General features: G+C 43.9%; 2 protein-coding genes across 2 annotated transcripts in view; one reads left to right on the forward strand and one right to left on the reverse strand.

Moving 5' to 3' along the window:
- The window catches only part of SLC22A3 (solute carrier family 22 member 3), an 88,015-nt gene extending 70,460 nt beyond the window's left edge, over positions 1-17,555 (forward strand). The window contains exons 6-11 of the mRNA XM_025866433.2: positions 1,733-1,830; positions 1,950-2,164; positions 9,614-9,722; positions 10,463-10,575; positions 13,408-13,507; positions 15,973-17,555. Coding sequence (XP_025722218.1) covers positions 1,733-1,830; positions 1,950-2,164; positions 9,614-9,722; positions 10,463-10,575; positions 13,408-13,507; positions 15,973-16,033 — 696 coding nt within the window. The 3' untranslated portion in view covers positions 16,034-17,555. The remainder of the gene's footprint in view (positions 1-1,732; positions 1,831-1,949; positions 2,165-9,613; positions 9,723-10,462; positions 10,576-13,407; positions 13,508-15,972) is intronic.
- A 622-nt stretch (positions 17,556-18,177) lies between these two features.
- Positions 18,178-24,029, reverse strand: part of PLG (plasminogen) — a 39,402-nt gene continuing 33,550 nt past the window's right edge. The window contains exons 16-19 of the mRNA XM_025861587.2: positions 24,025-24,029; positions 23,161-23,270; positions 19,244-19,389; positions 18,178-18,593 (exon numbers count right to left, since the gene is read on the reverse strand). The exon at positions 24,025-24,029 is cut by the window's right edge and continues 133 nt beyond it. Of these exons, the coding sequence (XP_025717372.1) occupies positions 18,432-18,593; positions 19,244-19,389; positions 23,161-23,270; positions 24,025-24,029 (423 nt within the window). The 3' untranslated portion in view covers positions 18,178-18,431. The remainder of the gene's footprint in view (positions 18,594-19,243; positions 19,390-23,160; positions 23,271-24,024) is intronic.

The raw sequence follows: 24,029 nt of genomic DNA on the forward strand, positions 1-24,029 counted from the left end.
ACAGGCTCCTTAGAAGTGAACCATTTTGACGTGGACAAGATAGAGAAACTAATTGTGGAAAACATTTTGATAACCAATCATATAATGATACATTGTTGTACTATACTAAGTTCTTTCATTTTTGGTATTCCTACCTTACTTTTGGAGCAACAAATGTGAAGATAGGTCTTAAAAATCCTTAGAATTTAGAAGAGTAGATCAGGGAACATTTTCATAAGCATTGTATTCGTTTAGAGTACAGTTCAACTTGCTGCTGAAACAGAGACCCAAAAAATATAATGGCAAAAAAAAAAAAAAAGAAAGAAAGAAAGAAAGAAAGAAAAGCATCTTTCTCTCATACATGCCCACCCGGAGGTAAGCAGCCCAGCACTAGAAGATGGCTCTGCTCCCTGAGTGCCTCCAGGACCCAGGTTCCAGTTTTCTTGTTTCGCCGCTGTCACCTGCAGCAGGTGGTCTAGGAGAAGCTCGTTCACCAGCATCTCCTTCCATCCCTTAGGACAGGGAAGGCAGTCAATAAAGAGCAAAGCCATTTCTTTTTAAAGGATTGGATCTAGAACTTGCATACATGGCTTCTATTCCCACCTCATTGCTGAGATCTTAATCAAAGGGCTACCCATAGTTGAAAGAGAGGCTAGAAAATGTGACTGTAGCGACGTGCCCAACTAAAATTCGGTGGATTCTGTTATCAAAATGGAGAAGGAAAGAACGGATGGTAGAATCAATTAGCAGTCTCCCATAGGCATTGTCATGGAAACTAGTATTGTGTCACTGACTCTAAGACCCTATTGATTGTAAGACCCATCATTTTATGTACCACTAAGTAAGAAAAACCATGTTATGAAACATTATTAAACGTATGTTTTCTTATCAGCTCAGTTGTAGGACACGTCCCAGTTTAGGAGTGTTAAAATGTGAAAATTATGTGTCTTGAGATAGAAGAAATACAGTACTGGAAGGGCATAGGAAGAGAAGGTGATCCAAAGCCATCAATTTTGCAGTCTTCTTTTGCTTGTGTGAGTTTCCTTGGAGCAAGCATAGACAGGAGATAACAAGCTTTGTTCTACTCATCAAGTGTCATGCTTAGCCTCGGTGACGGACAAAGTACCTGCTCTTTGGCTTTGTTTCCTTTATAGTGCCTTATACATAGTAGGCGAACAGCAATATTTGTTTCATGCAATGAAAGAAAAGACTAACTTCTCGGATGGCCAAGTAGAGATGAGCTGAATTTTCCAGGATCAAAAAGGTGCTAGATTCAAATAAATGGACCAAAGCAAGTTGATACCTTCGGGGCTGTACTTGCTCTTGAATTTAAAATAATCTTATTTGTTAACATCAGGCTGATAATTTAATAAAGAAACACTCATTTGGATCCCACCTGCTTTTGCCACTTTTACGTTTATTTTCTCCAATTTAATAAATGCACAAATGTATTTTACTTTAAAACACACCTTTTTTCCTTGGTGAGCCAGAGCAGATTGGCACACAGGACTGCTGATACTCGCCTGAGAACAGCCTCTCATGCAGCAACCACATCTTTGTGAATTTGTCCTTTTATAACAGCTAGGGAATCAAACTCTCCATTCCCAGGTTTTAAGACGGAGTCGTGAAAGACCCTGGTCAGTCGTGAAAGACCCATGAAAGACTTGGTGGCTTTGAATCTGGTCAATGAAAATCTATAATATGCAGGTGTGTCTTGCTGTATTTGCTACTGAAATCTGCTTCTCTTATATAGATCACTGTTACAGATGAGGAAGTTAGTAACCCATCCTTTTTAGATCTGGTGAGGACTCCCCAAATGAGGAAGTGCACACTTATTCTTATGTTTGCTTGGTAAGTCTGACTTGTGATGGGCTCAAAAGCTTGTATTGAATTTACAACGCGCCCCTTCCTTCAGAGCAGACTGAAGTTATGTCTTACTTGGTCTCCGTTGTCTTTCAATGTCCCTCCAGGTTCACAAGTGCGGTGGTGTATCAAGGACTCGTCATGCGCCTAGGAATTATAGGAGGCAACCTCTATATCGACTTTTTCATCTCAGGAGTTGTGGAGCTGCCCGCGGCCCTGCTGATCTTACTGACCATTGAGCGTTTCGGACGACGGCTTCCCTTTGCAGGAAGTAATCTAGTGGCAGGGGTCGCCTGCCTTGTCACTGCATTCTTACCTGAAGGTAATAGTCCCCCAAATCTGTCCGTCACTCAAGAACGTGAAATAGTCTTAAATCACAATAATCAAGAATGGGGAGCCTCTTGTCCTTAGATAATGTACCACTGCCTCAAAATCCTGGTACCAGGCAACCTGTGGTGATGTCACCCAATTTTCTGCTTAAGCAGTGTAATGACTCTGAGTACAGGGATTGGTTCTACAGTTTCTTCTGTTTTCTCCATTTTAGGTTCAATTATGGATGAAATAGATGTTGTGCAGATGTTGTACACTAGCTTGTAGTCATGTAGTTTAGTATTGATCACCTTTATTTGACTGACTTTCATGCTCTCATTGACCATGGTTGCCGTATTTCCTGATTACCGGCCGTGTCACTGGCCCCATGCAAAATACCAGGGTTACAAAAGGAAGAAATTAAGACACTTGTTGACTTCAGAATGTTCACAACCTAGTAAGGGATATGGACACTTCATTTTTTAAATTTGTTTTTCTTCCAAGTTTTTATTTAAATTCTAGTTAGTTAACATACAGTGTAATATTAGTTGCAGGTGTAGAATTTTGTGATTTGTCACTTACATAGGACACCCGGTGCTCCTCACAGCAAGTGCCCTCCTTAATGCCCATCCCCCATCCACTCCATCCCCTGCCCACCTTCCCTCCAGCAGCCCTCGGTTTGTTCTCTATAGTTAGCAGTCTGTTTCCTGTTTTGCCTCTTCTCCCTCCCCACGTTCAACTGTTATGTTTCTTAAGTTCTACATATGAGTGAGATCATATGGTATTTGTCTTTTTCTGCCTGACTTATTCCACTTAGCGTTATACTCTCTAGCTCCATCCACATCATTGCAAATGGCAAGGTGTCATTCTTTCAGTCTTTTATATGGCTGAGTAATATTCCGTTACACCCACACATACACATACCCCACATCTTCTTTATCCATTTATCAGTCGATAGACATATGGATATTTGGGCTCTTTCCATAACTTGGCTTTTGTTGATAATGCTGTTCTAAACATTGGGGTGCATGATATAGATACTTTAATGCTTTCACAACTCACTGTGATACGTGAAATAACAGAATTAGTTACAGTTAAACCTTGTCATAGGAGTGGGGCTGCTGGCTCTCTGCGTGGTCGAAAACCTGCATATAACTTTTGACTCCTCAGAAACTGAACTGCTAATAGCCTACTGTTATTTAGAAGCCTTATCTATAACAAAAGAGTTGATAAACACATACTTTCTATGTTATATGCATTATATACTATATTCTTACAATAAAGTAAGTTAGAGCAAAGAAAATGTTATTAAGAAAATCATAAGGAAGAGAAAACACATTTGTGGTAGTGTAGTGTAAATACTGTCTGCACATACGTGGACCCACTCAGTTTAAACCTGTTGTTCAAGAGCCAGCTGTACCAGATTTAGAAAAATAAAGCTCTCTGAAGACTCTACGTGATTTAGAAAAATAGGTACAAGGAGTGATCAGGAAAAGCTTTCCAGAGGTGAGAACTAGGCATGAATGAAAAAGGAAGAGAGATATACTAGACAGGAGTGCCTGGCTGACTCAGTCAGAAGAGCATGAGACTCTTGATCTCAAGTTCATGAGTTCGAGCCCCACATTGGGTGTAAAAATTACTAAAAAATAAATAAATAAATAAATAAACTTTAAAAAAGAAAAAAGAAATGCACAGACAGAAGTGAAAGGTAGGAGAGATTTTTTTCCACAGTAGAGCATGGCTCTCAGAAGTATGAACCATCTTTGAGGGATCTGGAACCACACGTTCTCTGTTATCACTCGAATATCCCCAAAAAGGGGCTGAGGATTGCCTGCCACCAGCAGTGACTGGCCTCACAGGCCAGACTGGGAGCTGGGGCATGGCCCCGTGAGCTTACTTGTAACCGCATCGGGTTGGGTGGTGGCAGTGAGGAGGGAGAGATGCCCAGAGCAGGAATGAAGGTCATGGTAGTCGGCGCAGGTGGGAGACGGTGATTTCAGGAATGTCAGAGGTCAGGGGGGCTTGATGACCAAGGTGTGCTGTAGAGGTAGCAGTTGCCCCCAGATGCATGGTTAACACAACCCACTTTATCTTTGCCACAGGACACAGCAGACCCTGGACAGGGAAGCCCTTCAAAGTCCCAGGGAACATGCGAATTAGAGCAAGCTCCTTATTTCCATGTGCCAGGGCATGGGGCTTGGGGGTTACTGAGAGAACGGATTCTCTGGGAGTCCTTGGGTCAGCCCCAGAGAGGCTGTCTTTTCTTTTGAGAATCAGCTGAGGATCAAGAAAGAAGGGATAATATTATAGAAGTGAAAATAGACATTTACAGAGTTTATTAATTATATGTAGGTTTATGAAGTCCCAAAACGCTATTTAAATAAAATTATAGAAATGTCCATCTTCAGACCAGAAAATTTAAAAAAGATGTAAAGTCTTCTGTCCTTTTGGAATGGCGGACGATAAATAGAACTGTATTTACACCGAGCTCACTTTCCTCGAGTATACTAGTTTTGTAGGGGCTGCAGTAACAAAGTACCACACCCTGGGTGCCTTGGAGCAACAGAAATTCTCTCACAGTGCCGCAGGCTGGAGGTCTGAAATCCCCATGTGGGCAAGGCCGGGCTCTCTCTGAAGGCTCTAGGTGAGCATCCTTCCCGGGCTCTCCCCGACTTCCGGCGGTTGCTGGTAACCCCAGGCGTTCCTTATTATCCCAATATCTACCTCCATCTTCATAAGACCCTCTCTTCTCTGCATCTTAACCATCATACTTGCAAAGACCTGTTTAGAAATACGGTCACATTCTGGGTTCTGGGTGGACGTGAGCTTTGGGGAACGCTATTCAACCCACTACATTGAGTTGAAACATTTTTCTAAGAGTTGGGGAATCTGTGTAACACCTGTTGGCCAATACATGTCTTTTTAGTTTCTATTAATGGCCACCACTAAACTAGGAGTGGGAACAGAGCCTGGGTGGCTCAGTTGGTTAGGCGACTGCCTTCCACTCAGGTCATGATCCCGGAGTCCCGGGATCGAGTCCCGCATCGGGCTCCCTGCTCGGCAGGGAGTCAGGAGTCTGCTTCTCCCTCTGACCCTCACCCTCTCATGTGCTCTCTCTCATTCTCTCTCTCTCAAATGAATAAATAAAATCTTAAAAAAAAAACAGAGAAGTAAACAAGATAGACGTAACTCTTGTCCTTGAGAATAATGCACAATTTAAGTAGAAGGGGGACAAATGGGGAATGTTGGAGATTTCACTCTTGTTTCCATTTTACTTTAACATTGTATCATTTTGGGTTTAATTCTCTACAGTGAGGTCTTCTGTTCTTGTGGCATGTGGAATAAGAATTAAGTATTTGTTGCACATGAAATCAGGGACTTGGTTAATGTCTTTTTTTTTTTTAAGATTTTATTTATTTATTCATGAGAGACAGAGAGAGAGAGAGAGGCAGAGGGAGAAGCAGGCTTCCCGCAGAGCAGGGAGCCCGATGTGGGACTCGATCCCAGGACCTGGGATCATGACCCGAGCCGAAGGCAGACGCTTAACCAACTGAGCCACCCAGGCACCCCGGGACTTGGTTAATGTCTTATGGGTGGAGAAAGGTTAAGGACTTATGGGTGGCCCATCATTTCATGGTATAACATTGCCCTGGAAGATTCTCTCTGGCCCCAGACTGATTGGGGTGATTTTGATTTGCACCGCCTTCTACATGATCCCAGAGAGCATTCTAGACCATATGTCCGCACCAATGTTGGAGTAACTAGATGAGTGGGAATCAAGTGATTTTGTAGAGAACACTTTCCTATATGGAAAAACATAAGGCAAAGAGCAGACTTTTCTGTTTGGGCTGATCAGTTTTATTTTGAAGATATAATTTCCTGATTTCAGCTTTAAAATTGTTCTCAGCGATACTGAAAAATTATTATGCTCTTATTCTAGGCACACCTTATTTGTGTATTCCCAGATTCGGCTGCTTGAATAGTCATATGTCAGTCATGATTGGCAAGAATAAATTCACATCCCTAATGCTCCTTGCGAGTAACCACATTTTAAGAGCTGTTCCTCACTTCATTGGCAGCCCTTCTCCTTAAGGGAGCTTTTGGACTTGGTTACTTGGGCTGATGAATTAACATTAGAAAGACTTCTCCTCTCAGTCATTCTTGACGTCAGGAACAGGGGACAGCCCCTGAGGGGAATGCTGATTAGGCTTCTAGAGGAATCAGCTCTAAAATTATTGAGAACAATTTAACTGGCTTTCCCTCCACTAAGCACAACTTTCTGTGGTCTGAAGAATGAGATTCTGGAAGAAGAAAGCCTTTCTGGCTGTATCTTCACTTAAACCTCACTGCTTTTGACCCCAATTTTTGAACTCTGATTAAAGTCTGAAAACCAGAAGGTTTTCTTTGTCCATAGCGGTCTGGTCTGCGTCTTTCATTCAGATTTGTTTAGGATGGCTACAGACCTAGCCGCTGGGTTAAGTACTCTTTTTGAAGCCAGAGAGCTGCCTTTTACTTTTATTTCTTTTAAGTGAAAAGCCAGCCAATGTATCTTAATTTACATATCCCTAGTACAAATTTTCACTACATTTTATTTCAGAACTCAAAGCAGATGGTACATTCAGAGATGTCAGAGAGTGTTTCTTTAAAATCCTGCATCCTGGGGCGCCTGGGTGGCTCAGTCATCGAGCGTCTGCCTTCGGCTCAGGTCATGATCCCGGGGTCCTGGGATCGAGCCCCGCGTCAGGCTCCCTGCTCAGCGGGAAGCCTGCTTCTCCCTCTCCCACTCCCCCTGCTTGTGTTCCCTCTCTCGCTGTCTCTCTGTCAAATAAATAACATCTTCAAAAAAAACAAAATAGAATGCAGTCACAGTGGGGCGCCTGGGTGGCTCAGTCAGTTAAGTGTCTGACTCTGGTTTCAGCTCAGGTCATGATCTCAGGGTCATGAGATCAAGTCCTGCATCTGGCTCCTCGCTCATCTTGGGGAGTCTACTTGAGATTCTCCCCTCTCCCTCTGCCTGCCACTCCCCCTGTTTGTGCTCTCTCTCTCTCTCTGCCAAATAAATAAATAAAGTATTAAAAAAAATCCTGCATCCTCTTCTTCAAAAATTGAGGTATTATTTCCAGTAATCTCCAGTCCCTTGACTGAACCCCTGTACAGAGGGTCCGTCTTTCTCTCTGTTCTCGGGGCTCCATGGAGAGAGTTCCAGCGTCTGTACTCATTTGTAAATTGTCTTGTGTTCTTTTGTCATTTCTACTAAAGGCGTCTTCTGCCGCCCTAAGATGAATGCAGCTCATCACTGGGATGATCAGAAGTTTCTGTTTGCATACGTATTATTCACACATCGTTTACACTTCCTAACAAACTGCTTTCATTTCACTCCTAGTGAATCAACAGCACAGTGCCTCTGGAACTTGTGTTTTATTAAACATTTCACCAAAATCTCTAGCTCAGTGTGGTTAGACAGGGGCTCTGCTGCTTAGAAGGAGTTGAGAGGCTTTCAGAGTCCAGTCAGCATGTAGGATAAACCACATCTCCTCAAGGGTGTCCGCTTGACAGCGTTTTCTGAACATTTTACTCACTTGACTGGTTATTTATCTGTATCCACTGAGCTAATCACATGTTGTGTGTGTGTGTGTGTGTGTGTGTGTGTGTGTGTGTGTGTGTGTGTGTGTGTTTTCATTTGGTTTCTTGGTTTTTGTTTGGTTCTCTCCAGCAAACAGTTCTAGCCTCTGTTGTAAACTTCAACTGGCATTGAAGTTGTCCTCGGAACTCACAGAGTCGTCTTGATTCAGTAGAAATAAACCTATAACTTAAGAACTTAACCTGGGTAATCAAGCTATTTCCACAGTAGCAGGCAACATTCTTTGCAGCCTGAGAGCAGCGAAAGGTTGCCCAGTCGGGCTGGGACCCAGGGAATCTGGGCGAGAGCTCCCACGTTCCGTTCCCTGGCACCTGGCATTGTACCACCTGCTCATTGAAGGCTGGGGCGGAATGCATTTCCTGGTCCCCCTCCCTGGCCTTCATGAAAAGGCAAAGCCTAAATAAAACACATGTTTACAACCGTTCCATGCCAGAGCAGATGGCAGCCCGGCACATCAGCGCAACACTGATATTCCTCACCCCCTGATGTAACTGTTGATGGGAGAGCTACAGGTGTTCTCATCCGGGAAAAACGTCAAGTATGCCAGGACGTCCTCGGCCGGTGTGCAAGCAAAATGTAATTTTGTAGTAATAAACTGGAGCCTCCCAGCAACGATCTTAAACTATCTTTTTCTGTGCTCGCCCTCCTAGGCAATTGTATTATTTAGTGAGTTTTAGCTTTTTTTAGTTGTTGACTCTTCTCTAGGGAATACACATACATCTACTGAGCTTGATTCTCTTCTGTCCTCCTCTGCATTCATGCCTACTTTTCCACCAAAAAATCATTTTTCAGGAAGGGGCAATAATTCTTCTCAAAGATAAGAGGACTGTTTAGTGCTGGGTGAGCATAAATAAATATGAGTATAAAAGGGAAAAGGTTTCCTTTTCAAAGACGAAAGTCAGAACGTCCGTAGCTTTGCTTTGGAGAGCAGATAGGTGCTTACCCGTGCAGTCCCATGTCCTCACACCCATGTCCATGAAGGAAGTCTGGCATAAACTGTGCTCTTAAGAGGTTTAGAGCACTGACTTTGTAGGGCAAAAATGGTTTACTCCTTCTTCCTTTAAAACTCAAAAGAAAGAAAATATTTAATGAAGAACATTTGTTTTTTTGCACTACTCACTGTGGAGGCAAGGAGAATTTCCTCATATAACCAGTGCAGCCCTAATGTAATTCATTTTTAAATGAAGGAACCCACTAATCTTTAAGAATCTGGTTCCTTCTGGATGATTTCTTGGGGGAAGTAGCAAGATGGGGGACATACACTCTAGTGATAACACAAGGCTTAAATGTCCCCTTCCAAAGGTTCTGGTCCTCAAAACCTTTGCTACCTTCCAGAAACCAACATCAGCTTCATGTCGATTTCTCCTGGTCGGCTAGGAATAGCTGTTCTGTGTGCTATCACTAGGGGAGGGAACGGAGAGAGGACAAATGGGTACCAGGCTGCAATAATGGTTCTCAAGGGCTCAAGTGAAGACCACCTTCCAGATAAACAGCCAATGCACTCAGGCCCTCTAGGAAAACTGCCTGGAACACTGTCTTTTCAGTCTGGTGGCTGCTCAACAAATGATTCTTGAATCGTATTCCCATCCTCTAGCCCTGCTCAGAAAGGTGACTGACACCCTAAATATTAGCGATCATCCTGGTGGTTGTTGTTGCTGTTAAGATTTGCTTACGATATTAGGAGGTATCTGTCATCCATGCTTAAAATTAGCAAAGACTTAGGGCCCAGGAGAACACGAAGCAAATGCCTTTTGTTATTTTGTGATATTTTGTTGAAAGCAGACCCCTAACTCTTTGCTTCCAAATTTTCTGTGTTCGCAGGAATACCCTGGTTGAGAACCACAGTTGCGACCCTGGGAAGACTAGGGATAACCATGGCCTTTGAAATTGTTTATTTGGTAAATTCAGAATTGTACCCAACAACATTACGGTAATTCCAACCTATATGTCATGGTTTCTCCTAAGTAATTCTGCAGCCAAACGTTTTGACTTAAAAGCCATGAAATAGTTTCCTTAACTTGGTGATATATTAGCCTGGGCTGATTTTAGCCAGAAAAGAAGATGTGCTTTGAGTTATGGCTGCTTTCTGCATTGCTACCTTCCGCATTTTTTGAAAGAAGTATTTCTCATACCAGTATCTTTATACATAGCTGTGGTTTTGTGGGCTCAGATAATCTGATTAGAGAACTTGCTTAGATGTGGGTTAAAACTGTCTTCATCAGCATCACCCTGTTTAAAGGCTACAGCCTCTGTTCGGACCACACTCCACATCTTGCCACTGTGCGCAGCTGATTAATGTAGGACAGAGTGAAACAGTGTGCATGGGCTGCAGATTGGCCTCCTTTCCTGGGGGAATATTCGTGGCCACACCTTACTGTCAGGTGAGGCTGCCAAGGCGCCACAGCAGCATTGTGGAGTGGGCTTGGGAGTGAGCCACCAGTGGGATAATTTCCACCTCACCGTCCTCACTGTGATTCAGCTTTGCCCAGGTGTGAAATGGGGCAGAATGGAAGTGATTTGCTTAGAATATGGGAGTCATAGCAGTTTTCAGAGGTAAAAACTATAGAAATGGGAAATATTACTAAAATATCTTAGTTACATAGCTGAATATTTTACTTATCTTGAATATAGTTAAATATTTTTTATTTAAAACAATTTTTTACTCTACAGAAACTTTGGAGTTTCTCTTTGCTCAGGTTTATGTGATTTTGGGGGGATCATAGCCCCGTTCCTGCTCTTCCGGCTAGCAGCCATTTGGCTAGAACTACCTCTTATCATCTTTGGTAAGAACTCGTTTTGTACATTATTCCTAAATGCTTTCACCTCTATTCTTTGTATTGATAGAACTCTATAGTGATTATTCGGTTTGCTATTAATGAGATCATTTAAGTTTTTAATGACAACCACTTGAGTTTTGAGTAGCCCATCCGATTGCGAAGAAATGTGAAACACTAAATGCTTTTAATTTATTTTACATTAAAGTGTCCTGATGAGTCGTGTTCAATTTAGCTTTCTTTGTTTAGGTTCTGAGTTAAATTCCAGGACTATAAAAGTCTTATGATGTTGGGGAACAGATCCAATAACTTTCGGGGGACCAATTTGGACCTTTAGTTTGTTTCAAAATAAGCCTAAAAACTAATTACATTTTTAAATGTCCTGTATCTGTTGAGATCATGTCTTCATTTGCTTTGGTGTGGAGCATGCTGTGCCGAAGGAACAGAGGACACAGAATCCCTTGCCTGAGTACCCAGTAACCTCTGTGTTGGCCCTCAGGTTCATACCCTGCTTCCTACTCCAATCTCCACAGGCCACATGAGGGGATAGAACCATAGCTTAGGGGCAGGGGGCTTAGGATAATTCCGTCCAGTGCTTCTCAAGTGCTGTTCTAATCTTTCTGCCTGGGTCGCACACCCACCTCTACCCTCCTCAGCAAGGAAGAACACAGGTGGGCCCCTTTCTCATGTATTCTTCCTCCACATCTGCATCCTCACTCCTGGTAGAGAAGTAAGTTTTTCACGTATTGCCCTGCAGTTTAAATTACAATGAAAATATTGAGTCCATGAGGACATACATCCTGAGTAATGCAAAATCCCTAACAGTGCTAGCTAGCTGGGGATAGTAAAGCTTCTAACCACCTGACATCACCGAACTCAATACAAGATTATTTCAAATTATTTCATGGGATCTGATAAACAAGCTCAGTGTTGATTCTGTGGCCAGCATGAAAAAGCAAAGAGAGTGCCATTGTTCAACCCAAAGCAAGTGGTCTGGGAGCCCAGTGTTTCAAGGTCTCGACCTGGCCTCCAGAGAGTGCTGGGAGAGCCGGCCCTTCCTGCAGAGTCTGGCTGCCGAGAGAGCCACACTTCCGAGCCATGGAGCCGTCGGTCACATCACAGTGTGATTAATCCAGAAAGCAGAAGGTGCTGGAGGGAGCACAGCACAGGGACACCTGACCTGCCTGAGTCAAGGAGGAAGGAAGAATGTCTAGTTGAGATCTGAGACGAGTAGAAATTCCCCACATGGGGAGTGTGGTCTGGGGCTCTAGGCAGCGGGAAGGCCAGTTAGAGGACAGAGACAGTGAGTGCGCTGGGGCAGGGAGGGAGGTGAAGCTGGGAGGCAGGCATGGGCCAGATCAGGAAGGGTCTTCCCTGCCCGGCGGTTTGCTCTCTATCCAAACAGCAGTGGAAGCTAAGAGCTCTAAGCTGGGATTGACAATGCTAGGTTTGCATTTTAGAAGTCCGATCTGCAAATAGGTTGCAGGGGGACAGTGCTGGTCGTGAGCCAGTTTCATCAGGTAAGGGCTCCTGGCAGCTGGGGTGAGGGCGATGACACAGGGAGTGTTGGGCGTGGAGAGATTCAAGAAATGCATTAAAGTAAAACCGGCGAGAGGGATGAGTGAGTGGGCTTGCTAGAGCCAGAGGGGGGTGGGAGGGCTGGGTTCCTGGCTGGGAAAGGGGGAGACTTGGGCCTCAGAAGCAGAGCCAGTGGGTCTGGAGCTGGAGGGAGCAGGGCAGGAGCTCAGAAGGCAGATGCAAGAGAGAGCAGGCGGAGGTGAGGCCGGACTCATGGAGGCGAGTGCTGGTGCTGGTGCTGGAGCTGGCCAGCACCCACCTGCCAAGGCCGACTGCGGCGTTTTCAGGAAATGTTTGAACCCAGTTGTTAACCTGGCCATTATTAAAACACATATATCAAATAGATTAAAAACAGAGGTAATAAATGCTCAAAACCCATTTACATCTCCCGGTTACGGGTGTCCTTCAGGTTATTTTTGGCTCGTGTATCCTTCTGGGGGAAATGCTATACACAGGGTGTCACTGCACAGCCCTTCCCAGCGCCTCGTGCGGGGATGTCGTGGCACTAGCATGAAATGCCCACGGCGAGAGTCCTTACACCATGGAAATCGGCAAATGCTGCAAGTTGGGGCTTTATTTTCTGGAGAGTTGGTTGGTAAACATTCACCAGCGTAAGTGGACAGAATAGGGAAGGATGGCGTTTCCAGAATTTCGGCTCTAAAGACCAGCAAAGGGGGGAATGGTGACCGGAGGATCCCGTGAGGTGGCTAGAAGGGTCCCTGCGATGGGAGGCTTGCGTCTGGTTCAGTGCTTCCACCAGCTGGAGTGAGGGGGTTCATGGCTACACGGAGGAGCCCGGAAAGCCTCCAAGAGATGGCCGGTGGGCTGCAGTGGCCGCAAGTCTGACCGTGTGACATGGCCCAATAAGGAAAGGGACAGAGAGCATGCAGTAAAGCTCTTGGTCAGTAAAAGGAAGCTGAGGGGAATTCCTGTCTGGTGGCTGCCATTTTCCCTGAGAGGCCGGAGGTGAGGTCTTCTGTGAGGGGTCGGCCCTTAGGCATCCATTACGTAATTGTTCGGGGAGTGAAGGAATGGATGTGTGCAAGAGTACTGGGGTGATGGGGCTGCACGGCATCCAAGGAAAGTAGGGAACACTTCAAATAGTGGCAGAGGAAAACTGGAGAGCTGGTTAGGGTAACCCGAGGGCTGCTGCTGGTGAAGGCTGGTTAAGGGGAGTAAGCAAACTGCTCCGGGGTGAGCAGGGAGGGGCGACAGGGGCTGCTGTGCCTTCCTGAGGCTCTACTGCTGTTCCCAATTCCATAGGTATCCTGGCATCGGTCTGCGGTGGGCTTGTGATGCTTTTGCCCGAAACCAGGGGTATTGCCTTGCCAGAAACAGTGGATGATGTAGAAAAACTTGACAGGTATTGTATGAATTTCAGTGCATCTTAAATAAAAGCAGCATTTCAAACTGCTGAGGAAAAAATACCATGGAGAAAACTGAACACTCACGGGGCGGGGGGGGGGAATGATATTAATTCCCATCTCACATCCTAGGGAGAAAATTCACATTTGATTTAGAAGGTTAATATAAGGGGCGCCTGGGGGGCTCAGGCATTAAGCATCTGCCTTCGGCTCAGGTCGTGATCCCAGGGTCCTGGGATGGAGCCCCGCATCGGGCTCCCTGCTCAGCGGGGAGTCTACCTCTGCCTCTACCTCTCGCCTCCACTCGTGCTCTCTCTCTGGCTCTTGCTCTCTCTCTCTCTCAAATAAATAAACAATCTTTGAAAAAAAAAGTTAATATAAAAAAAGCAAAACTATAAAAGAATGTATATTATTTTTTAAATGAGGTTATGAAGAGGGAAACATTTCTAAGTAAGGTGTTAAAACTCAGAAACAATCTAAAGGAAAGGACATCGAAAGGAAAGCAGAAATAATTTACATGTGCATCAGTAGGAAACTGATTATGAAAATGCTAATGTGTTCATGGTGTGGATTACTATATAGAGATGAAAAGAATTGAGATATATCTGTGTGGAATGACATGGTAAGATCTTCAAGATTGATCACAAAGTGAAAAGTTGCTGAACGGTGTGTTATAGTATTTATTAAAAAATCAAGACAATAACAACCCCTCTCTGTAGCTAGATGGGAAGATGGAGGACGGAAAGAGAGAGGGAAAGATGATGGACAGACGGATGGTAGGTGGATGGGGGGGTGGATGGGTGGATAAAAGTAGATAGAAGTTTGGGAAGGAGCGAAAGAGAGAGGGATTACGAGAGAGAGAAGAGCATCTAACTCGTGTGCAAGGAAAGTTAATATCCAACCAATACATAAATATGAAGAATTATATCAACAAAAATTCGCACAACACAAATTCTAATTTCCTCTGCTTAAAAATTTTCATAATAAAAAGAGGATATGAACATGAGAATGTGTAGCAAAAGATCTAATATTGTAATACAGACCCTTTGAGGTTAGAAATGAATTGGGAAGAAGACATCACTTTCACACTCTGTAACTTTTGTCTTATTTGATTTATTTTCTAATTACAACCCGTGGCCTTATATTATCTGCATAATTCAAAAAATAACATAACAACTGATTGTTAAAATAAAATCAGCTGTCTAAATAAAGACCTAGAAATTGAGGATGTGGATCCCTAAATATTAAAAAATTTTGCCTCAAAAATATTTATAAGAAGACTGAAATGTGATAACCTCCTGGCACTCTTCACTCATAGATGGAGAACAGGGGAGAAGCTGAGAATTTTTAAGTGCCTATATGATTGGTGGTTTCACATATGTCTTTTCACTTAATACTCAAAATGATTTTGGGCAATTGCAATTCTTATCCTCACTCTTTTAAATACTAGGAAATTTGTGCTGAGAATGATTCACAACTTTTCCATGCCAGGACTGGCATTGACGCTGTCCAGGGGGGCACATGTGACTTGGTTGTTTGTGTGCCTTTCTTGTTTTATGCTGTATACTACTTGATGTTTTCTTTTCAAATTCTCTTTTAATGTGGTATCATCACCTCCCCAGAGGTAGGCAACCGTTGCTTAGAGTCTCATGAGTCTTTTACCAAACCTTTAAAACTTATGTACTGATTTCATTGGATTTTATTGTCCTGTTTCTTGATGTTATTTTGTAAAGTATGATTGCTTAATCATCCCAGAACTTTCCCAAGAAAGACTTATCAGTGTATTTAAAATAAAACCATCAGCTTATATCTCAGCAGCTGACTTATAACAGGACTGGCCAGTCAGAGGACTGGGGGACATTTGCCCCATAAAGTCATCCAAACAGATTCTTAAGATTGTTTGGAAATCAAGTGATGAGTGATGGCTTATTTCTCACCCAAAGCTCTACCTAGTTTTCACCCTAGAGCAATGCTACCTGAAATTTAGAGTGAGACGGAAGATTTTCTTCAAGATCTTGCCATTTTGTCAATCAAAATTAAGAAATTTATAAAAGGTGTTAAAACTGTGTGAAATCCTCTTGAGCGTTATGCCATTGTAAGGTCCTGCCTCATCCAGAACAGAGGAACATTTTGCTGACTGTGTCTTCCTAGACAATTGCTTGGCTTGTATTCGAGTTTGGGGGCCACGTCAGGGTGGGTGGCATCCCGTCCTGTCACATAAAGAACTTAGATGCTATAATGCTACTTAACCCCTGCCCAGGGACCAAAACAGGTAAAAGCAAACAAACAAAAACTCCAGGAGACAGTCATTTTCATTACCTTTGAATTGGGTTTTTATGAGAAGTTATGCATGAGTGTGTTTGATGAAAACGAGTTTTATTGGTGAGTAGTAGCAAGAAAACTCTGTTGGAACTAGTTGCATAATATTTCATAAGGACTTTCTCTTCTCTCCTTGTTTTGTTAGTCCATATACCTATACATGTGGCAGGAAAAAGAAAACTCAAGTTTCCAGTTCACACCTTTGAGGCCCCCTACCAAAGACAAAAGGAAGGAGCTCTTTAGGTTGACCCCTCCCAAGGAACCGATGTGCCTTGCAGACACATGTGTGTGTCCATTTCCGCTACATTATGCTCCAAGTGTTTGTCATACTGTACAAAGACATTCAAACTATCCAGAGTATTTTTATATAATGCGGGATGAGTTAGGATTTAGAGTGCTGTTGACATTTCTGGGAACATAGTATGTGACTGGTTTAGCAAAGAGCCTGTTGTGTGGACAGCTCCCCCTGAGTTTTTTTCTGAAGTTGGAGCAGTGTCTCCCACCCATTCAGTGATAGAGGGACAAGAGAAGCCTTCCCCAAATTCTCACGACCGCTCGCTCCATCACAGAGGCAGGATGTGCCAAGTGGGCATCTGGGAACGGGATGCAGAAATGGGTTCATCAGACCCGAGTAGAACTGAAGCTCTGACCGGAGGGCTCTGAAGATTTCAGGGAGGATGAAGATCTGGAAATCCTGTTCATGAAGAGGCTGAATCAAAAGACATTGGGCCACATGATACCGAGCCTTTCCTTTCTCTTCTCGTTTCGAGCTCTGTAAGCCGCTGCAGCATCTGGGCTTGCCAGCATGTTCAGGCTTGATTCCATAATTAGGAACAAATCCGCTGTCCAATTTGAGGATTTGGCTCTATTATTTCGTCAATCAGTTTTGGGCCTGCGATGATTCAGGAATAGTTTGGGTCCTCCTTTAGTGGACAGCTAAAGCCACACACTCAGTTCTTTTTTGAACAAAACCCATGGATAATGATTTCATGGGTCTTAATTTTGATCTTAAAGGGATATTTATCTTATATTTGTGAGTTCAGTTCTAGGATGTGGTCAAGAGTGAAAAACATGTACTGTTCGATCTTGACCCTTTTCAATCTTGACCTTTTTAACTTGTCTTGAGAAAAAGCTTCTATTTTAATTTAAAAGGAAGGTCACTATATCCATGCATAAAAGAATTATCAGAAGCTTTATAAGTGATGTCATAGACACTAATAAGGGATTTGATCTTTCTTTTTTGTTACTGAGACTTTTGAAATATGGAGTTTAAATGCAAATATGCTCTCATTTTTCTGTTGTTCTGCTTTATCTGTTATATTTGTTGTATTTTCAGATTCAGTATATATCTTATGCAGAATTTTTTAATGAACTATTTTGTGTGGATAGACAAAATGGGCACCAAGGGAAATCTTGCCAACGAAGAAGAAAATTCCATGCGAACACATGACAATATGTACCGTGTGTGTGTGCCAACTGTAAGCTAAGCTTTTTAATCCTTAAAACACAACAGAATTGAATATGAATGTTTGGTTTTTCAATGAAATAAGCACCGCTCTTTGAGGACTTAATGCTGCAGTCCCCCCTTATGCCTGCACACGTGCATTTTTGCTCTCTCTGCATCTCTCCTTGCTGTAAGATGACTGTTCCTCCTTGATACGCTCACCTTGGAATTGTACTTTGAGTTGATATTTTGGTTCTGGTAACAATAAAGAATTTTAAATTGTCAAGTAACATCGGTGTCTCTTCTCTCTCTTCCTTGTGAACGTTGTCACTGTAAAACTCTCTCCCCACCTGACAGTGTATATTTCCTATCCGGGCAGCCCATTAGCAGTGGAAATTAAGCAGTCCACTTTCAATATATGTTCGTTGTTCCTTCATGGGCTCTTGGTACCATTCCTAGACTCAGATGTGACCCAGAATAGCATTCAGCCTCGCTACTGGTCTTGTATTACACTTGCAATGCCCGTTCCCTTCGCGCGTGCGGCTCTCTGCCCAGTATCCCCTGTGCTGGGCTAACGTCAAGTTGCCAGTAACAGATTTCATTCCCAAGAATAGAATTTGTTCTCATGACTACCCATACATGCTGCAGCTTTGAAAACATTCATCTCAGTGTCAGGAATAAAGACCTTATAAGATGTATGTCAAGCCATCTTTTGCAGATAAGATAAATATATGGGTGACTTCCTGGGACTTCCCTGCTCTCTTCTCTATGATCTTAGAGGCTTCTTGGTCCTTTTTGGCAACTATGCCTATGAGAAAGAGAGAAATCACCTAAGTCTGTGAGAGTTACACTATTTAAAATTGGTAGGCTAAACGAAGAACACGAAAACAATGAAGCTCAAAAAAATTAAATCAAAGGCAGGACAGGGTTTATTTTCAACAAATGTTATAGATGTGTTACTTTATTATTACAGAATGCAACAGTCCACGGATGGGAAAAATTTATCCACAATGATACTAAAAAACGTTGAGGTCTGTCAGTGGATGTTATAAGTACAGTGTCTTAGTTTGATTACTGTCAATTATTTCTGAGCGCGCTGACTTCCCTACCCAGCTTCCAGCTTCTAGATATGTTGAGGAATCACTCTGGCTCCCATCCACTTAATTATTTCTCATTATTCCTTCAATCCAAGTAACAAACCTTGACACACGAACATAGACACCAGGCTTATTGGGGCGGGCACAGCCAAGACCCCAGGAAGTGACTCCTTGTAAAATGTACTTGTCCTTCTCGAAGCAAACCAGAGGCCCTCCACTGTCACCCTATACAGAGAGGGGGGGCGGAAAACAAACAAACAAACACCTCACCATGTGAGGATGAAACCACCATCCTTTTATTATGGCGTATCATCCTTCTATTATCCAAATGTAAGTTTTCCCGGTATTTGAACATTCTCTTCCAATTAGAAAGGAACTTATTAATAGATCATTTGAATATCTGCTATATTCAGCACTTAACAAAGTATATTTATCAAAACCACACCATTTAGTGTTCCTGGGGAAAAACTCCCTTGTGAGTGCTGTACTCATCCCTTCCTGCCTCGAGGCTTCTCTTAGGCAGAGGAAACCCCAAAAGCAATTGCAAAGGGGGTGCAGTTGGTCTTTGTCTCACACGCTCCCTGGCTTCCCTGCTAGAGAGGCCACCACCTGGGTCCCCTCCACCAGCACGCCCCCCCCAGAGGATGCACGGGCTGTGGCAGTGACGGTACGCTAACTCCTCCCTCACCACCGACCTGGAACTCAGGGCCCAAGAAATCCCCGTACGTGATCTCAATCTGAATGCAGGGACAGACCTAAAATCTTTCTGGGTAGCATTTGGAAGGTGGCCTGCAGTTGACAAAGCCTTCCGGAATTTGCTGTTTGGGGCCTGAAATATTGAAGAGGCCAAGACAGAAGATTGACTTGGTTCTTACCTGACAACTGTCGGTGCCTCCAGCCAAATTCCCAGCACACAGCTCTGTCGATTTGACTCTTCCATTCAGATACTCATAGCGATTGCACACCTTGTTTTCGATCACAGGCAGCTGGGCTTCCTTGAGGAGACCCACGCCAAAGGTGCCTGTGTTTAAAGAGAGTAAAGAAATGGTTATACTGGATCCCAAACATGCCCACAAGAACAACAGAGCACAGTGACAGATCTCTTGTTTGTCCGTGAGGTGTGAGGTCGTATAAAGCAAGAAGTCAGTTCCTGATACTACTGGAATGCTTTTCCTGTTAACCCTTGAGGGTATAGACATTACACAAGAGTTCATGTTCCCAAGACCTGGATTTAATAATCTGGGTTTCTTGACGGTGTTTAGGGGTACATGTTGTTATTTTTGTTTCTTTTTTTTAACTATAAAGAAATATTTTGGGGGGTGCCTGGGTGGCTCAGATGGTTAAGCGTCTGCCTTCAGCTCAGGTCATGATCCCGGGGTCCTGGGATCGAGCCCCGCATCGGGCTCCCTGCTCAGCGAGGAGCCTGCTTCTCCCTCTGCCTCTGCTGTTCCTCCTGCTTGTGCTCTCTCGCTCTCTCTGTCAAATAAACAAAATCTTAAAAAAAAAAAAGAAATATTTTTCAATATGTAAAGAGAGACTGAGAAATACAAGTGTTACTATAACATCTATTCACTTTCAGTTCCTTTTAGATGCTTTTTTATACTACTTACATCATATTGCACAATTTTATACCTTGATTGTTTTCTCACAACATTATATAATAAGGGTTTTCTTAGAACGCTGCAGTCTTCATAATTAGTATTTTAATGGGGAGTGACTGCTTCAGGGGTGGGGGTTTCCTTTTAAGGTCAGGAAAGTGTTCTGCAAACAGGGGTGGTGGAGAACACTGTGACTGTACTAAATGCCACTGAGTCATACTCTTCAAAACAATTAAAATAGCAAATTTTACGTTATATAGATACTTGACCACAATATAAAAATGAAGAATAGCTGTCATGTACTGGAATTAACCTTTTCAGGCACAGGCTCGTGAGGTGATGTATCTCATTTAACCCTTGCAATAGTCCCATGAAACGGGCGTTTCTGTCATTCCTGTCTCACTGAGAAGGTAGCCAAGGCTGGGAGGGGGGCCGTGCAGTTTGCCCAAGATCACCCAGCAAGTTGGTGGAGGAGCTTGGATTTGCACTTGGGTCTGTGATGTCATTGCTCCAATTCTTCACTCCCCTGCTCCAGGGCTCCTACAGTAGCCTCCGACTTTCCACCTCTTTGTTCATGCATTTTATTGATATTCCTTAATATTTTCTTAGCTCTGAGTTCCCAGAAAATTATGTAGACATGTTTATGGCTCCCAGTTAACATTGCCAAATTATTTCCTAAAAGGGTATGAGTGCGTAAAATTTCACTAGGAAAAAAAAAAGGCCACTTCACCTCATACTTCTGAGTATTTACTATTTTTTAAATACTCGCTAATATAATAGGTGGAAATTGTCCTCATTCATTTCCTACTTTGCATTTCTTTTCCAATTAGGAAGAGTAAACATCCTCCTGTGTGCTTGTTTTACTCCGTGGTATTTCTTCTTTTGTGAAAAACTTGCTTTTTTCTTTTTTCCACTTTGGTAAATCAAAGTGGGACACTTGCAAAATAGCCAGAGGAAACGCTGCTTTCCCAGAGAGACATTCCCGGGCATGTCTCTGTGTTTTCACAAATAATCCAATTTTTCAATTTTGCAAGCCCAACGTTAACGCGTTCTGCACAAAAAAAAACCTTTGCTAGCACGGAACAGCCAAGGGATGAGGTGCTATTTCTTCTCCAAAGACTTTGAGTACATTTGGATAACCATCTTGAGTTTGGACAACTTGGCACTGGATCCAGAGTTGACAGGAGCCACGTTAAGAGGACCAGCATTTGGGAAGGAGAGGCTTGTCCCAGCCCTGACTGGGCAGGGCTGCCATGGAGGAAGCGCCTGAGGAAGCATTGGGTAGGGGGTGCGTTACTGGAGTTGAGTAGATGTGTGGAGGGACCAGCCTTCTCAGAATCTTTTGCTGAGAGTTAATGTATCCAAGTGTCTTGTTCTTGTATCTGCTTTCTAAGCAAGGTACATCCTGATGCTGGTGACAAAATCCACCACTGGTGGACTGGAAACTGATGTGGTCTGTGCAGAAGTGCTGCCATCTTGTGGCCACAGTCGAGATGGCACCCCTGAGGGCTGGCAGGCTGAAGGTGACCCCTAGGGAGGAAGCCCTGATTTCAGGGCCTGTGGGGAGAAGGAAGCAGGAGCTCCAAGAGCACCCCGTGATTGCTGACAGGGGGCTAACATGAATGAGCCCCTGGGCCTGAATGCTTACCTTGCTTGGAAATATCAAAGTCAGGGAAAGTCTGGAGACCAAAGGGGAGAACAGACGAGTTTTGACCTCACACTGAGAAGCTAAGAACACTGATCTGATGTGATTATTGACATAAGAAAATCCATAAACAGGACTGACTTCTGTTTTGAGACTCTCCTGGTTCAGTGAATATACTGAGAATGGGCTTCTCCCCGTGGCCGCGAGGGTGAGGCCAGAGTCTATGGGGGAGCCTGGCACAGGTCGGCAGTTAGGAAAGTGTAGGTGGTGAGTGGAACAGAAGAAACCGTAGATGGGCTTTGAGGGGTCAGGCCGCCCGGGTTCAAGGTCCAGCTACACACGGGCTGTGCGCTTGCGCTTCCCGGGACACTGCCCTGCCTTCCTTGGAGCCTCGGATCCCTCATTTGCAAAACGGGAACAAACACATCGAAGTCATTGGGGTTTGCAGGTTTGTGGGTTTGCGGTGTTTAAATTTTTTAAAATGCAAAACGCTGGAAAGGCCTGTCACACCCATGGTGACAGCATCATTTGTGACATTTCCCTTTTCTTCTCGATGCTCACAGACCCCGAAGTATGGAAAGCAGGGGGACGTGCAAAATTCAGGAGGTGAGGTTTTACAAATGTAGGAAAAGTACAGAAAGAAGGAAGACAAATTTGAAGTGATTTAGACCAGTTTTTAACTTTTTTTAAAAAAAAAACCACAAAACCTATCTTGAAATGAAAGCAAATGCGAAAGAATAACGTGCAAAGCACAATTTGAAAACCCAAGTTTTACAGATGAGGTTCTTCCAGGCCAAATGGCACGACGAAGTAAGGTGACTTGTCCAGTTTGCCCAGCGAGTGGCAGAGCCAGATCTATTTTGCACGGCTCCTGACTCCCCTCCTGTGCCCTCACCAACACTTCTGAGAAAGCGAGGCAGAGATTGAAGACATCCTCACCGTGTTTCAAGGCCTGAGTCTGACGGGTGTAATTACTATCAGGGCCTACCACAAAGAGAAGACGGGGCCCCCAAAATGTAGTATGGGGTGCTGATACAGGACCCTGCATAAACGTTTTCCCTCTCACGCACACCCCAGCAACAAATACCAAATACCATTCCAGGGCTGGGACCTTTCTTCCTCTCCCCTAGCTGTCAGTTCGTCCCACCACCAACAGACTCTCCACACATACAACAGGATTGTGGGTATTTGGGGAGACCAGCTTTGCTGTAATTTTTGTTGTTGTTCTACACTGTGTTTGGGAGCTCGGTATGGCTAACTTCACATGGAAAATAATTGAACAGCCTCAATTCGTAGGCTGGCTTCAAAACCCTACTTACCTGGGGATGTGATATTAACGTTGAATTTATGGGCCAGGAGACTCAGAGAAACACTACCCCGTCCCTCACCCATGTCCCTTAACAACTGATTATGGAGACTGAGGCAGGAACCCAGCCAAAATCAGGAAAGGTGGACCTCACTCACCGGTAGACATTTGCACAAATGGACATGTTCTCATGGAAACTAGAGGTCTAAACCTGTTCCTGTGGGAATCGCGGATTTCTCTCACCTTGGGTTTCTCCCCAGCCAGTGATGTAGCACAATGTCCGGTCAGCAACCACGTAATTTGGAGATGGCAGACAAGCTGGGATCACCTTTGAGGTGATGATGGCCGGACTGAAAGAAAACCATCCAAAGTTACATGTGCCCGCCCCACCAGGGCACTTCGGCCATCCATCTGCTGGTCGCTCACAACAAGACGCCACCTGCCCAGAGCCCTAGAATCCTCTGAGCTGGCATTTCGTTGCTTGGCTGACACAGTGCAATGCAGGAAACAACTTTTCCCCTGGCGCTGGCCTGGCCCACCCTCACCACGGTCGTTCCATCTGGAAACCACCCGACATGGCGCCTGTGTTCTCTGCGCCTTGTTGACTCGCCCAAATGTGACTGTTCTCAAAATATCTGTTCGTTTAGCTTTCTCTATTAGGACCTGTTTCCAAATATCACTAACTTTAAGTAACAAAAGCAAATTTATCATTTTGTCAGACTTAATAAAATTCTATTTCAACGGGGAGAATAAAACCAAGGATGGGAAGAAGAATTTGCATTTGTGAGTTGCGTGTGTATGTGTTCGTGTGTGTTTATACTGTAGCTTTTTAAGTGCTTTGAAATACAGCATTTCATTTGATTTCCCCCAGACATAGTATCGTCTTGAAAGCAGAACTGTCAACCTGGAGGAATTGAAGAATTCTCTGATTATGAATGTATAGTTGCTGACTGGCGAACTCTCTGGCGAGAGTTTCAGAAGTAACCATGTACTTCATGCTTCAGCTTGTTCTTTCTCCACACGAGGAAACGGAATCCTGATGCCTTTTTTCAAGAGAACAGCCAGTGTGCGGCAGAACGGGGCTGAGCCCAGACATTCTCTGTTCCCCAAAG

This window comes from Callorhinus ursinus, unplaced genomic scaffold (genome assembly GCF_003265705.2).
Source record: "Callorhinus ursinus isolate GAN/ISIS: 27379988/994484 unplaced genomic scaffold, GSC_fseal_2.0 scaffold6, whole genome shotgun sequence".
Taxonomy (NCBI): Eukaryota; Metazoa; Chordata; class Mammalia; order Carnivora; family Otariidae; genus Callorhinus; species Callorhinus ursinus.